Genomic DNA, 17,270 nt, shown 5'->3' on the forward strand with positions numbered 1-17,270 from the left:
CGAACCACTGATTAACCAAAACATTGGAATCTAAACACATGTGCACGTTTTTGACCTGATTTTCGTTTTTCTTGCATGTAACATCTTCCTTGCAGCCTTTTACGACGAAAACGTTTTTGTCCACACGTCTTACTATCGATTGACATACGTCCTGTTTTCGAAATGACAAAGATTAGTTATATTTTTCACCAAAAGCGACATGCTTATACCCAACAAACTCCAAAACATAAAAGTTTGGCGTCATCTGTGATAAAAATTATTGCAGAAATGCAATTATATAAGCTACGGATGATCATCATACGTTTTATTTTGTTTTGATTATACAGTTGCAACGAAAAGACCGTAGAAACAAACAGATAACGTCGTTGTTGCTAAACTAACAAACTTATGAATGTGAAACACTGACGTTATTTGCTGTACACGTTGCCAGTTTTCCGTGCCTTGCACAATCTTCGGGGCTATCCATTTCAGTGCAGGTCCAACACTCCAAACCTTAAAACATCAATGAGAAAACATTGTAGCAGGGCTTATTTTGACACGACGTAGAACTCTTTCAACAGAGTTCTATTTGAGTTAGAAAGTCATCAATGAGATGGAGTCCTTTTTTTACCATCAAGTGTTTTATTGTGAAAAGTTTTTTTTGGTTTAAAGTTGGTAAAACAGCTAGAAGAGTTTGTGTCAGTCAATGTTTTGAAACTACCTCGTACCGCATAGCATCTTTGTTCTGTTGTTTAACCGTGATGTGACTGTTGTTCGTTATTAGTGGTAGTTAATATTAATGAATACAAGCTTGTATTAAAGACACACAACAACATGACTACTTAAGTTGTCTTGTACCTATGAAGCATGGAAACCTTCTCACCTGCAACTTGCCAAATCACCAACAAAGCAACAAGGACTCTGCACAGTTCCATAATTGACAATATAACTCCTACTACTGTATACTGTAAACAGATGTGCTCGCCTTTAAGTGGTGCCTGACTTGTATGAAAGACACGTTTTCGGTGTAAATCGGAAGTGTTTAGCGACTGGAACGTGTTTCACTTTACAACGTGATTTGCAAAATTAACTTCGTTTCAAGGAACAGTAACAAACTGACCTCATCATGTCGAGTTTTCGTGCTCTTTCGCATAAACATCGGACAAACGAACAGCAAATGGCCGGGATTTTTCTCTGCTTTACCAGGGATTTTCGTGCATTCGAGTCGATGGACCGATAATTTAATCAGTCTAAAAATACTTAAGGGATTTTGTTCAGTGACCGGTCATCTATTTTGGGCTCTGAAAACTTTTATTGAATCATCAGTTTCTTTTTATAGATTACCTTTAAGTGAAACATGAAATGGTTAACTTTCTGTTTTTTTTTGATTAATTTGTCCGTCATATTTTACTTGTTTCTTGGCCCCAACTTATTATATTTTTCTCCGTCTATATATAGAATTTTAACAGGTCAGATTTGACATAGGCTGTAACGTCAATCAGGTTTTAGAAGTTGCTTCAATGGGGTTCGTGTACAAATCAGTAATGAAAGAAACCCTTGACTTATATCCTTCTATAGCCAACCTTCTTACCTAAACTCATGGTTAGTTTAAGTTTATTTGCGTGTGGTAATTGATGATTAGTTTTCATGCCGACCCACAAATATGTACAATTTTCAATTTGTAGCGACAATAAAAGCGAAGGATACTGAACTGTCCCTTTGGTGACTTTAAGAATGAATGATATATTGGTTATATTAATGGTTGATTTGCTGTTGGATTAAATGGTTAAAATATAAAACAAAATTTTATCATTACACCCTTTAAACATTTAAAAAACATGTTTAAATGTTCAAAACCAATTTAGTCACATCTGAGTTTCATGTTCACCGCTTTCAAGGCTTCATCGGACCCTTTCCATTGGTACCAGACAATTTTGTCCCAGGACTTTGTGCTGCGGCCCCACGGAGCGTTCAGGCTGGCATAAAAACAGGTTTTGTACCAAAAAGCCCCAGAGTTGTGCCGAAAGACACAATGATCATCAGCCCTACGCAGAAAACAACACATTAGTGCTCTATTTTTCATTTTTAGCTTTTGCAGTTCATGGGTCCTAAGCTAAAGCAAACATTTTTAAACCTAATCTTTTTTGTTTGTAAACGGCCTAAAAATGGCCCTTTGTAAGGTAGAACACTTGCTGTCATTAAAAGAAATAATTTTACGATTTGGTGACAACACACCAAAGTTTACTTGTGTTGCTTATTGATTAGTAATATACGCAGTGGTGGGATTCAAATTTTTTGTCTTCCGATTCTATCAGAAGAGTCATATTTTTCAGTCTATTGACAGTAACCAGTTATGCTAACCGGTTCGCTGATCTCATAAAAGCTCGTGAGACGGTTCTATAGAACCGGTGCGAACCGGCTGAATCCCACCACTGAATATACGACTGGAACGGTTTGGGGTGTTGTTTGCCTAGGTACTTACCTAGAGAGTGAGACTGCCCGTTTTGTTTTCGATAAACGCCACTAAACACTTAAATCACAGGTAAAATCCCACCGCAGGCTAGATTTTTCTAGCCTACGCCAGGCCCAAGGCGCCATACCGAATCAGCCGGTCACCAAGCATTCACCACCATATCGCAAGGCGTAGGCTAGAAAAATCTAGCCTGCGGTGGGATTCTAACCCACGACAGGAGTCTTTCCGGGACTCGCGCTTTACCAACTGAGCTACGCAGGATCAGTGGAGAATCCGCCGAAAGTCAAATCACAAGCACCGTTGCCTGCCTCGTTAGCTGCACATGTCAGCTTCCTAGTAGGGGATCGCCAGATTGACCAGTATCAGTTAAGAACTAAACACTTAAGGGCTAAGTTTAAATCCATGGCTGGGTTTGGTTTAGTGATAAGGTGCATCAGAAAAAGACAATAACACTGCAAACTTACAAATCGTTATCGCGATCTGAAGAAGAGAACGCCATACCATCGTGATAACCCATAGCATCACCAGCCGTGCCATCATAACCACTAACATGCAAACGGTAGTTGTCACTTTCGCTTTCAATGAAAAACAAGCTGAAAACGGAAAACGAGTAGCAATAAATACCGCATTTCATTATCATTAGCCGGTCATCAAGCATTACCACATATGACAATGCACAGGCTAGAAAAAATAGTCTGTGGTGGGAATGGAACCCACAAATACACAGGTGACTTTTATCTCAACCAAATACCCTACTTGTGAGATTTTGTATTTCTTGTTGACATTGTATACGTTCTGATCAGCATTACTCATTTGCCACACTAACAATTACTAGCAAATAGGTTTATTATGTAACAACGGATAGGCTTATTAAGAAACGATTAACGTCACACCGAGCGGCTTGCAATCGTTCAAATAGTTTTATGCCTAACTACATTTCCTTCTAAAACTTATAAATCACAAGTTTGGAAACGTTTGTTTCAAGGCTGAAAATCAGTTAGCTTTAGTACAAAGAACAAATATATTTCGCTCAAGCAAGTATCTTCAGAGATTAATTCCTCAAAAGCTTGTTCATTTTCGCCAAAACTGGCATCATTCTCAGCGTATTAAAATAAAATTTAGTTTAGTCTCAAACTTCTGTTAAAAGGCTCAATCTATCACAGAGAAATGGTGATTTTTTTGAAATACCTGTAATCTGCATAAGCGTAGTTTTCACTGAAATCCCACAGATCAACACGAAGCCTACAACTCCTTCTAAATGTAAGCTGATGAAGCTTATTAAGACCTAATAAGAAAACATGAGGTATATGTAGGCTAAACAAATTGAAATTGTGTCCTTGAGATAGCGAAAAAACTTGTCACACAAAAGTAGACCGTTATGGACACAAAGATAAATAGTAAAACCGATCCCCATGTAACTTTGGACAGGAGACAAATTTTATCCCAGTATTGCCAGAATGGCGATTTTTATTACTTCATAAGTGAACTCGTTTTTAATTTACTTCGGATTGGCGGTTTTGGGGCTTGTTTTGACAAGAAGAGTGGCGATTTTTAAGAACGTGACTTTCCAACACTGTTGCACACAACTCTAACTTTTACAACATTCCATTAGTTGTAAGGCACAAAAAATGAATACACAACTACGTATGTTACAGCATTTTAAAGTAACCACAAGTCACAAACTACAACAAATTGGCGTTTTTTTATACACATCGATAGAATGGAGAGTTACTTATGTCTTACCCAGCCAAAACTCGCCAGATAGGTTCCCAAACCCGCTGGAATAGTTTGCCCAGTTTAACAGAAAGTCAACAGAGCCATCAAATCGACGTTGAAAGACCTACAAAAGTGGAAATATCGCGTGTTACCCACATACTTGACAACTTTAAGTACAGCGAAATCACTTACCGTCCATCCGTTGTCACAAAATGCTTCGTCTCCATTACGCAATGTCTGCCGCCCGTAAACAGATGACGTCATGCAGCTTGCAGGGCGCATAGAGTTTTCCAAATCTAGAAAAGCGTTTTCTATTTCAATGGCGTTGGTGGATGGTAAACGCATTGACACGTTGGCGACAAAAAACTACTTTGCATAACATTAACACAGTGGTTCGTAACCTGGGTTCGATCGAACCCCAGGGGTTCGGCAACGTTAAATCAGGGGTTCGACGAAGGTCTTTTGATGTACAAATACTTTTTATTTGCTGGATGGCAAAATATAGGAACGTTGCAACTATAGGTTATATTTGACGTAACAAAGAACACTGTGCGCATTGTTCGTAACCAGCAAAACAACAAATCTTTGTTGGCAGCAAAAACGTATGGTCAAAACCACAAAATGAGTTAGAAACCTAATTGTTGGGGTTCGACCAAAGGCTGAAGAATATCATATGGGTTCGGCCGTGGTGAAAAGGTTAAGAACCACTGCATTAACATATCTGGTGTTTAACCTAATTGAAACGATTTCATGAATAAAGTTTTAAAATTTTGAATACACAATCGGTTTTTGGTAAAGTGTTGCCAGAATTTCTAAATTCAAATCATTTCTAGACGTCTATGACCTCCTACCGAATTTCTAATAGATTTGAAACAACAAAATAAAATTCACAATACTTCGTAGGCGGCATCTGACTTCTTCTTTAAACTCTTCGTAATTTTCAGTCCCACCTATGACACCCTTTTCTCCCTTCGAACCAATTGGACCCATTTTTCCCGGCTGACCAGGGTCCCCCTTCTCACCTCTTTGACCCCCGATCTGACCCGGCGTCACTATGACGTCATCGCCACAAACAGGAACGGTGACGTAACTGCAACTTTGGCCGTTTATTATCAAAGGTTGCAACAGGCAAAGTAATATAAACCACATCTCTTCTGGTTTTGTTCCAAAGTCTAAAAACAATTACACACTCAACTAATATATGACTACTGTTTTGTAACACTAACAGGCAACAAGTCAAAGCGTTTCGTTCTCAGCTTTCGCCAAACTATCGATTTACTTCTTTTAACCACGTTCTTTATCTAATATAATTCATACAACAAGGAAGTCGATACAAAAGCATCAAGCCAATAAATGACAAGTAAGCTGTCGACAGTGCACACTGCTTCGAAGGACTATAATAGACTCATCAGTGCAGGAAGCCAAAAAAGTGCCTTACACACACAGCGTGGATTTTGACTGTCAGAATTCAAAAGAGAATTTCTTTACTTAACCTCGACATGCTGTATTGACGAACACCAAAGCACATACAATATCATGGTGCTTCTGGCGCTGCAAACATTAACAAACATAGGTTCAATTAAAGAAAATAAAAAAAGACACACGACAATGAACCTGCCATTAAAAAAAAGAAAAATGGTTGTTGGGCACTCATATGTATCAATCAATTACTTTCCAATGGATTTCAATTACTTTGTTTACCAACGTTTAAGTGGTGTAGTGAGATACAGATTGCCAAGCTCAAGTAATTACATGATCATCCATGTGCAAAGCAATGTATGGCTGCCAGATCACAAATGTCGTATGAAACTTTTTTCCAACTATAACACAAACTGAGGCATATGTTATAAATTGACACAAAAAAACCTTAAAAATAAGACCACGATAACAAGTCGTTGCGAAAATCGACAGACTTGAGCCGTTTTCCTCGCTAATTGGTTGACGTTCCCTATCCTCAACTTGCGAGCGTTGTAATACGTTTTACGACACATCAGACAAATGATTGAAAGCACCATGATTGATAAAAAGCGACATTGCGACAATCAGCCTGCCTAGCTTACCTACCAGCAGTGTTTAACATAAACCTGGGGAGAACGGTTAATGGGCTTACGAACATTGTTTACTCTATCGCATACAGTTTAAGTACCCTCTGACTTTAGAAGATCGTTTTGCTAAAATTATAGCTGAAAATGCGTGTAAGTTCGCTGTGAACCAGGCAGTTCGACGTTGGGCGCGTAGAACTCCTCTTTATCGTGAGCAAGAAAATGAAAATTTTATGAAACGTTAGAACGTTCAAAATTCAAATTACAACGGCAGTGAACTCAGCGTGCGTTCGGGGATTCCTACACCTGAACAATTCTTGATTAAATCATATGTTTCTTCAAAGCTTAATGTACATGAAAGACATCAGTACGAGTCTAACTAGTTAGCTAGAAAACATCATTCAATGTTTCGTACGACTTTCGTCAATAAACCGTTACTGATCATTAAGGTCGAATAAGGTTTCAATGTTAACAATATCAGTGTTACACTCTATTTGACAACTTAATTTTAACGACAAGCTCAGCTGGTACAGTTTACTGTATAACTATAGTTGAGGTGCTGTTGAGCGAAGCATTTGGTTTTAACTTTGAGGGCTTGGACACGACCAAAGCGGTTTCGCAGAAGTATCACAGGATCAACATCACCAACAACATCTCCAGGTTCTGATAGCCAGAAAGTCTTGCTAGTTCTTTGTTTGTGAGCAAAAGTGTAATGTTCTATGCATAGAAAGCACCGGCGGAGATCTGTATAATGTTCAACTGCGGTCGTACACTCAGACAGGATGGGCGGTTTTGACTTACACGAAATAGTTGGATATTTATCAAAGTCGTAAGGCCATCCGTATGTCATGAATAAATAGAGCTACACCGCGTCCATTAACGGAAGAAACCAACCTGTGAAACGACAGCTGAATGAACACACTGCTAATACTTTAGGCCACATAACGTTGAAATGAAGTAAGAACTTATACCACGTGGGAGAACGGAGGAAGCTTTCGAAAGGTAAGACAAGGAATTATTAGCACTACAAGCAACAAACCCATAGTCTTAAGAACAAATTCAGCCACGAATGATTTTTACGTAAATCAATACTTGCAAGCCGGTTTTGTTGGATAAAATATAAATATACTTTAATTTTGTGTTCAGTTGCTGGGATAACCATCTACGGAAGTTGTAAAGGAAGGAAGCCTATACTAGACATATCAGTATAATATTTCATTCTGTGAAAGGAAGCAATTGTATCTTTTTAATTGCCGTTGCGCCGCACTGTGTGTTATTACATCGCGCGCCATTTGTTGAATAAAACAAATTGTCATTTAATTGGATAGATTTTACTGTTATGTAACAAACTGTATACAGTTATTTAAGGGGTATCACGGAGGGCAAGTCACAATTGTTTTATCTTGTGGAAATGTCCACGGCAAGTTAGCGCCTTTTACCCCAATCATGCTTGCACAACCTTTATAATAACCCCTTCTCATGATTTGAGTTTAGAGATACGTCCGAAGTAGCGCCGGACATGAATTTGTTGTTTTGATTATGTGTGGATAAAGTTGTTGGACGTGAATAAACGTGAACAGAAAGGTTGGTTGCCGATCAGACTACACGTGCGTTAGCTGTTAAGGAATTTCCGATAGTCAGTCCCATCCTTAGCTTAACCGCGAAGACGGAACGTGACACCAATAGAACCATTTTCGGCTGAAAGGTAACCAGAAAAAACATCACATTTTCTGACAGATGTAATTAGTTTCGGTTTTTAACATACAAAAACGGGTCACTTGTGTTATCAGGGTTTTGATTTTCAGGTAGTTTTCAACATTTCCATGTACGTCAGTATAGGTGTAGTGTAGGAAATAATTTGTAACGCAAACGCCATGGGTGACGCTGTTACTACAGAGGAACAGACTTCGACGAAAAGCTCCAAAACCAAAAGAGAGAGCTGGAATAAATCATGGGATTTTGTACTTGCTCTTCTCGGTGGTTCAATAGGACTAGGTAATGTGTGGAGATTTCCATATCTCTGCTTCAAGAACGGCGGGGGTAAGTGGGAAAATTTGCACACTGTATGGGTTGGTGTTTATGTGGTAATCTTTCAGCCGGCTTATAAGCGAGTAAATTCTATTTTTCAGTGATGAACAACAAATACTTAAAAAAAATTAAATAAGGTAAAAATGTAAGAAAATAAAACCATTACCGATAAAAATAAGGGGCCAAATTGACGTGTAACGCGACATGCTTTTGTTGTTACGCGACGCAATAATGTGGCCCTTCATATCACTGATGATGGAATGACCATTGGCCGAAAGGTTTGAACAATAAAGCATGTCGAATTTTTTTCTCTTTTATTATCATCATTAAACTTATGAAAAATTCCGCATGTAGTGTTCGAAGGTTACACCAAATTCAACGAATTTAAGCTTTTGGAAATGTTACATTTCAACCATGTAAGTCAATTGAGGTATACTTTAACTGCGCTTAAACATGAAGCACACCTCAATATTACTCAAGCTGTTTATGTGAGAAGGGTGCCCAGAGCTCGGAAAAGTAGAAAAAAATGACTCTTTGAGGCTTATTATTTATTATTATCTATACGCTGAAATTATACTGGGGTGTGAATTACGACAGCAGTGTCATGGAATTGCATCGCATTTTTAGCAAAGATATATGGAAGTGTTGTTTATGGATTTGTAGGAGCTTTTCTGTTCCCTTACCTTTTCTTCGTCATGGTGTTGGGGGTTCCCATGGTGATGATGGAGACTTCAATCGGACAAAGAGTCAGACGGGGAATATTGCAAAGCTGGGAGATCGTGCCTGTATTTAAAGGTAAAACATCAATGTGATTAAACGATAAGATCCATTAATAGTGGGTTCATAGATAATACTGTAGCCTCACGACTTATCGCAAGGTGACTGTCTTAAATAAGTTTTGCCACAACATTCCATTTTGGCCTGGTGTGATTTGATAATTAGATAATTCCAGTTTGTTTAAATCCGACCACAGAACTGATTAAAAGGGTATGTAGAAGAACGGCATTCAATAAGATCAGGTAGCACTTCAAGTAAGCCCTTTAACCGTCTCTTCACGTTTGTGTATATACTGTTGGTAGGTTTTGTTATAAGCTGGGCAGGCCCTCTGTCGCAATGGCGCTTCTTTTAGCAGTCGTGCTGGTTTCAAACATTTGTCTGGTGTGTCGAAAACCTGAGTTGCGTCGCTCGCGAGTGAAACATCGGAAGCGTCAACGAATCAACAGAAACCAATAACCTGTGTGTAGTAAAATTGTTTAGCAACCAATTAAGAGCGGTCGGATTTAGATTACAAGATGTGCAAAAATCTACAGGTCTGGCGGTCGCCCAAATTGTGGTCAATTTTCATTGCAATGTTTGCTACGCGGTGATCATGGCGTGGTGTTTCAAGTATTTTCAAGTCAGCTTTATGTCTCCACTGTCCTGGTCGACTTGTGAAAACCCGTGGAACACAGACCGCTGCGTTACGGCCAAAGCTTCGACCAATTCTACCCCAACTGAGAATTTTGATACCGGTGCGATCTCACACATGGTAAACGGTTTCCATAATGCGACAACTGCCTTAGAAGTGACCTCGTCAGCCACGGAGTATTGGTTGTGAGTAAAATCTGGTATAATAGTTTTTCACTTTGTGTGACACCGGTAAGGAAGGATTATCCTAATCCACAAATGGTAAGCCCACCTACCAACTATTAAAGTCTATGGCTATATACTTCAAGCGAAACACGATCCTTTGATTTTTAATCAATTTGGACTTTTGACTCTTACTTATTCACACATGCTGACAAAAATGAAACTTTACCAGATTATAGTGGGTTTGGCAACATACCGTGATGACAAAACAACAGTAGGCCTAAATCACAGTAAAATAACCGAAGGGCCAAAACTTTGGTAGTCCATGGTAGCCTTATAGCAAATCTCCACAGCTTTAAGTGTGTTTATTTCCAGCCGTGGAATATTAGACGTGTCGCCAGCAATCGAGGTTTCTGGCAGTTTTCGTCCAGATCTCGTAATTTGCCTCATAGCGGTTTGGATCCTGGCTTATTTGGCAACATTTAAGGGCATCAAGTGGACGGCTAAGGTGCTCTAATTCACAAGTTTTTATTTTGCGTGATAACTTGTCTTGATCTAGAAATAATTTCAATCATACGTTCTGCTTAAAATCATTTAAGTTCAGTAATGAATAAATAAACAAGTAGCAACAACGATCTTTTCGTTTGTAATAAAACATAAGCCCCATCACAAAAAACAACCTTCATCAACATGAAATAATCAACTGGAACAAATAACAAGTATTGCTTCCAGCGGACATATATTGAAAAGCAAGTTTTTGTTTTAAAGTTTCAGATGTAAAGAAATTGATTTATATCATATAATATACCATCTCTTGACGCCCCAAATGCCCAGATTAATTTCCAACTTGATGCATAGTTAGTCTTAACTGCTTAAGATGTCATTCTCTAAATAGTGACGCTTGTGGTAACTGTTTTTAGCATTATTTGCACGCAATAGTCGTTTCTATTAGTATCGTTTCTATCTACGACACATGATTTTTTTTGTTTATAAAATTTTCTGTTTCTGTAAATATGTATTTAAATGATAGCTTTCACTTTGAAAAGTAAGAAAAAGTTGTTATGATTAGATATAAATCTGACAAAACACCACAATTGTTGTTGAGTGTTCGTTGGCCGCATTGGAGGGCCGCGAGTTTGACACCCCTGTTCTAAGTGAAACAATAGTGGAGACGCAGTTCAAAAGGCCTTCTTAGGTTACTATGTAAGGCAGTGTTTTACACCTAAATCATAATAGGGGAAAGTTTTTCACAATTTTAAGATTTTTGTAGCACCTTTTATTATCTTTCATTTTTAAGCGACTCTTGATTCGCATCTTTTTATCAATCTTTCACGTAATTTAAGTGGGTACATGCGGGTGTAACTGATGTGGCCCTTCATATTACTGATGATGGCATGAGTATTTGCCGAAACGTTTGAACAATAAAGTATTACGTCTATTTACGTCTATTTGGGCTGTTATTTCACTCATTAAACCTTAAAAACTGTTCTGAGACAGATTTTTCTTCAGTGTGAAACTTGCTGAAAATTAAACTCAGTCAAATAGATCTCTAAAAACATCAAGCATGATTGATCGAGAACCAGGATTTTAACGTTTTCCCCTAGCTCCGTGGCCTATTTTAGAAGCATCGGTGTAGAAAACTCACATGAATGCACAATTCGACATTGGCAGGCTTGTGCAAAATACCGATAAGTAGAACATTAGCTGAATTTCAAAACGCCACACGATGAGACCAGCTAAACAAACATCCTCGAGGAAGTCCTCATTCCAGCTGTTATGCATACATTACACAGCATGTTTTTGCGTTTTTAACATGCAAATATCAAAGAAAATATTGGTAATGCATATAGGGGTTGTCCTTTGTATACTGCCCTTTAAAGTAATATGCTTAATTGTGTAAAAGTCATACCATCATCAATGATATCACAAACACGGATTTCGAATGTAAAAATTAAACAAGCTTGAGAACAAATAAATAAAAACTGCAATTATTGTTACAGAGATGCAACTGTTTTCTCAATATTCAACGCCATGACGAGTTTCGTTAGTGGCCTTGCTGTATTCTCCACACTTGGATTTATGGCGAACTATCAGGTATTTAGGGCAAAAACACAAGAGTTGGACTTTAACATTGTGGTGTTCAAAAAACGCAAACTTGGTGGTTATATTTTACGTGCGAACGCAAGATGTGCGTGACCTTTTACCAAATATATAAAAACAAGCAACGGAGGCCACTAGAGATTAATGACATTTGAAGAGTACGGTTCCTGTTGATTTGGCACTTTAACTGCAATTATGAAAGCATCAAGCCAATAAAGTATAAGTAAGCTGCAGACAGTGCACACTGTTTCGATCGTTAAGGTCTCATTCTTATTAGCGCAGCTGGTGACAAGACATAGACCGGGTCGAATTGGCTAGTGTAGCCATTTAACAGCACTCGGTTTGTTGGGAGTAACAGGCTAAAAAGTCATGCCTCATCTATTCTGTTCGATGACACAACTAGGCATAAACCACAGAGGAAACTGCTTCACAATGGCTAAGCAATGAGATCATTCTGCAGCGTAACTGTAACTACTGTTCTTACTGCTGACACTGACTCTTGAACGAATTTTCCAAAAGACTTAAATGATATGTTGCAAAATATATACTGTTCTGTAATGAAACTATCGCAGAACACCACAGTGGAGAAGGTTGCAAGTTCGGGGCCAGGGCTGGTTTTCATTGCCTACCCAGAAGTATTGTCGCTTTTGCCGTTACCTCAGTTGTGGAGCACCCTGTTCTTTCTCATGATTATTTTGATTGGCTTTGACTCAATGGTAAGGACTTTGGTAACGGCAAGGACGTAAATTTCATGTAAAAACTATGAAAATCATAAATGTTTGAAAAATCGAAGCAATGTTTTCCAAGTACATGAACATATTCGGCGTTGAATCAACTATTTTTTTCAGTTTATCGCGCAAGAAGTCATAACGGCGATTCTGTTTGACATCGTTCCAGCTTTGCGCAAGAGAAAGGAACTCTACCATGCTATTGTGTGCTTCATATTCGGTTGTGCTGGACTGTCAATGGTCACACAGGTAAGATACACCCATTTTTGAGGTGAAATACATAGCTAATGTTTCAACAGACTTAACCCAAAAGACCAATGGCGTTAGCGGATACAATGGCAAGGGAAGAGACAAAAATATGATGGCATGTTTAACTTGATAAGCAGTAGAAAATATTCAAGATATGCCATTTTTCGTGATGAAAGCATCTTGTATGGGACGTCGAAACGTCGATTTTCGTTAAGTCAAGTCAATTCACTTTCTTATCACATTTCCATTGTTGAACGGTTACGTAAACAGCAATTGTTGAACGGTTACGTAAACAGCAAGGATACCGACAAAACCCATGGGTTATCCAGTCAAGTGTCCTGGCAAAAATTCTCTGATGGCATGTTAATCTTTATATTTGTTTAACTTTAGTATGCATTACAGGGTGGAGTATACGTGTTTGAGATATACAACAATTATGGAACAGCGGGTTGGTGTATGTTCCTCATTGCTGGAACGGAATGTGTGGCAATTGCTTGGGTGTTCGGCTTCGAACGTTACTGGGTGGAAATCAAGAATATGATCGGGAAACAAAGAGGGAAATATTGGTTGCTGGTATCTTGGAAATTTGTGGCGCCTATTATATGCATTGTAATTAATGTGGTTTTGGTAGGGAAAGTGTACTTGTCATGTATAGATGAATTCGGATATACGCGAAAACAGTTTAGTTGCATATGAATTGTGAAACCGTTGCCGAACACTTGTTAAGAAAGTCGCCTGGTTAATAAACAAAGGCAGTTGACTATGCCATTAACCGGATTCGCCTGTAATATATTATAATATGAATTTGAACGCAAAGTTTGACATGTCAAAAATGTATCACGTTAAGGAAGATATCGGAGTAAAGCGTGGAGAATCTCGTAGAGGATTAATGCAAAACATACCCATTTGCTGATGTTTTTGTTTGAACATTTTTTGGTGTTTTGAACATAAGAAATTGATTGATACTAATCACGTAATGATCGACATATTCTAGTGCAAGTGATCTCTGGGGCATTAGAACCAACAGAACAAAAACTTTTTCAATTGTACAAGTTTGTCGAGTACATGTATTGTTTCAGGACTTGCATTTACCAGTTTAACAAGTGCTTCGATTTATAGATAATAGCGGGATACTACGTGACAATGCATAAACCACTACGTTATCGGGACTATGTATATCCACCATGGGCACAAACTATCGACCATCTAATGAGCTTCAGTTCAGTTATAACGATCCCGGCATATGCGATCTACAACACCTATACCACGTGGAAGAACGGAGGAAGCTTCCGAAAGGTAAGACAAGGATGTCTTAATGCTTTCAATTACAAGTCACCCGATTGAAAACAATCATAAGGTTTTGGATAAATACGTTTTAAGTTCAATAAGAAAAGATCCTTACAATCATACCTGTACATAATTAGTATTACTTTTCTCCTACAAACACTTTACATATGCAACATTCATATACCGCACAGTTTACAACAAGCAACAAACCCCGCTAGTCTTAAGAACAAGTTCAGCCACGAATGATTTTCACGGAATGAAACACCTCTAAGCTTTGTTGTTGGATAAAATAAAAATAAACTTTAATTTTGTGTTTCAGCTGCTGGGACAACCGCTTACAGAAATTGTCAAGGAAGGGGAGCCTATGGTAGACATATCCACGCCAGTGTAATATTTTCATTTTGTGAAAGGAAGCAAGTGTATCTTTTTAATTGCTCTTGCGTCGCACTGTGTATATTATTAAAGGGCCCCTTGATGATCCTGCAAATTAACATTTCTTCGAACAGTTTTTAATGTTATGTAGCAAATTGTATGAGAGAGTCCATGTGTTTCTTATATTAAGAAAACACGTTCGGCAAATTGTTTGATTTTGCTAGGATCAAATTTTATTGCATCAAGATATAAACTTCCTGAAACACAAAGACAAGTTTAATTGTTCATGTGGTATTTTTGTGAACAAAACGACTTTTGGTAGTGAGCATCAAATAAAATAAAAACCATTCAAGCACCACATAATTTTTCCTGCTAATGTCTGTTGAGGCCATGGCGTGTTTACTGGTTGAAGTAACTTGCCTTTTGCGGGTCTGTATTGAACTGTTTTGACGTTTAAGTGACAAGTGAAATGTTTGCTATTACATGATGTGACCTTGGAAAACTCGTGTGCTTCAAAGTGTCTGACAAAAGTAAAAGGACTAATGTCACCAAGTACCTTGGACTTCAAATAGATGATAAGCATACATGGAAAAATCATATATCATGATATGATCATCAAAAATAGATAGGTCAATTGGTAGAACTACTAACACTGGAATTTGGCTGGCGCCCGGTTGAAAATTGTTCGATAAGTGGCGCAACGGAGCATAGGCGTTTATGGTGCTGACTCGGCAATGGTAAAAATGATTGCTGAGTCAGCACAATAAACCCCTATGCTCCGTTGCGCCACCTATCGAACAATTTTCAACCAGGCGCCAGCCAAATTCCAGTGTTAGTAGCTCTACCAGGTCAATTGGGATAATTGCTAAAAAATGTCAACAAACCTACACTTTTAACTCTTTACTATGCGTTGGTTTATCTACATCTTCAACGCTGTGTGTTAAACTGGGGACGTGCTTACTTCACCCATTTGGCCCATATTCAAGTACTGCAAAATAAGGCAATAACACTAACTTCAGAATAGGCCTACATCTGCAGTCAATACATAAAGACCCACGCATAGTTGAAATTAATGACACGCTTCAGCTGGAAAGATATAAATTGATGCACAAGTTCGATAAACACCGTCTGCCGGGTGTTACCAAATACCGCATGTAAACACATGATGCCGCATGCTCTTTCGCCTAAAATACTGCATGGTATGTGAAATGTGAAAATACAAGTCCCAACAAGGATTAATTAGACTAGATCGTGGTATTATTTTAATTGCAAACCCTCACCCAACCCGAATAGCTGTAACCGTTACCGCTTTCACAAGTCCGCAAAATCATATTTTCGTGAAAGCATATTCAAGTCCTTTACAACATCCTGTGGTGTGATAACATGCGGTAAACCACGCGGTCACAGGCGGTAACATGCAGTTTTAGTACCACCGCCTTCTGTGTCCAACCAATATTTCACACCAACATCCCATGTCTAAGATCACAACACCAGGCACACTAAATTCGAGGTACAAACAAACTCAGGAAATGCCTGCAATACTTTGCATTTAACGTTTGGGCCCAAGCTCCAAATTCCGCAAAAACAATTATCTACTCCAAATTCGGCTTCAATGTAAAGCGCAGTATCATACAATAAAGTTGTTGACAAATACGCCCTTGTCCGATCACATGTTGTTTTGAAAAAAAATCCTGTTGCGACATCGTTTTCCTGTTTTTCCACACGTATTTTCGGTTTGTTTAGTATTGATCCACCCGCTCTCTTTTTTCTGTTTACATTTCGCTTATTTTAGTTCGCTGCTGCAATGCATCTTTTTTCTTTTCATCTGTTCTCTCGACATCGTTTTCCTGTTTTTCCTCACGTATTTTTGGTCTGTTTACTATACTTTTCCACCCGCTTTATATTTTTGTTTACATTTTGCTTATTTCAGTTCGCTGTTGCAATGTTGTTTTTCAATCCGTCGTTTGAAGTTACGGTTGGCATTTGTTTCGATTTTTTCCTGTTTCATCATTCTGTTCTCCTTTTTCATTTCCTCACATGTTTTCGGTTTGTTTACCATTTTTCAACCTGTATTTCTCCGCTTAATCAAGCCTTGTTCAAACACTATTTTTTCCTTTTAATGCGTATTCTTTCATTTCCATCATTACCGGTTTTTGTTACTGTAGTTCATTGTTAGCTGATACGTTTTATTCTGGGTTTCCCACCACAATGACCTTTTTTGTTTCGTGCCCTTTGCTTTGTTTCTTCTGTATAAATTGTAGTACACTTGCTTGTCGATCCATCTCTTTTTCGATTTCGTTCTTTGCTTAAATGCAAATCTGCTTATTTTCCGCAGGGTGATTCTTTTTCTAATATTTGCATGTTTTTTGTTCGGTTCTTCAATCTATTACTAGTATTAAAATCGAGGGTGGCTGAATAGGTGACCTTAGGGTCTTTCGCCATCCAGCGGATTAAACCAGGCCCAAATAAACTTACTTACTTGTGCGTTCGCTTGCAACCTCACCACAGAACGTACCCAGTATACTTCATCATTAAAATATCAGAACACTTCTCGATGAGATTAAAGGTAAAAATAACGGCCCAGCTATAGACGTAAAAAGCGACATTCTTTTGTTTCAAACGTTTCGGCAAATGCTCATGCCATCATCTAGGACAGTGGTTCTCAAAGTATGGGTCGCGACCCAAACGTGGGTCGCGCAGGTTCAAAAAATGGGTCGCGCTATGGTG

At 38.4% G+C, this 17,270-nt stretch overlaps 2 protein-coding genes across 2 annotated transcripts; one reads left to right on the forward strand and one right to left on the reverse strand.

The window, feature by feature from the left end:
• Positions 1-1,389: 1,389 nt before the first annotated feature.
• Positions 1,390-5,333, reverse strand: LOC145218910 (microfibril-associated glycoprotein 4-like). The gene is made up of 6 exons (XM_080086308.1): positions 5,065-5,333; positions 4,361-4,464; positions 4,196-4,292; positions 3,641-3,737; positions 2,917-3,045; positions 1,390-2,024 (listed from the first exon to the last, which is right to left on the reverse strand). Exons 1-6 carry the CDS (start codon positions 5,315-5,317, stop codon positions 1,841-1,843), a joined length of 864 nt encoding a protein of 287 aa, XP_079942434.1. The 5' UTR covers positions 5,318-5,333; the 3' UTR covers positions 1,390-1,840.
• Positions 5,334-8,084: 2,751 nt separating this feature from the next.
• LOC145219956 (sodium- and chloride-dependent betaine transporter-like) lies at positions 8,085-15,035 on the forward strand. The gene is made up of 7 exons (XM_080087252.1): positions 8,085-8,250; positions 8,593-8,654; positions 12,480-12,623; positions 12,756-12,884; positions 13,287-13,493; positions 14,004-14,180; positions 14,491-15,035. Exons 1-7 carry the CDS (start codon positions 8,085-8,087, stop codon positions 14,560-14,562), a joined length of 957 nt encoding a protein of 318 aa, XP_079943378.1. The 3' UTR covers positions 14,563-15,035.
• The last annotated feature ends 2,235 nt before the right edge of the window (positions 15,036-17,270 follow it).

The sequence above is a fragment of the Phallusia mammillata genome, chromosome 3, assembly GCF_965637545.1.
Source record: "Phallusia mammillata chromosome 3, kaPhaMamm4.hap1.1, whole genome shotgun sequence".
NCBI lineage: Eukaryota > Metazoa > Chordata > Ascidiacea > Phlebobranchia > Ascidiidae > Phallusia > Phallusia mammillata.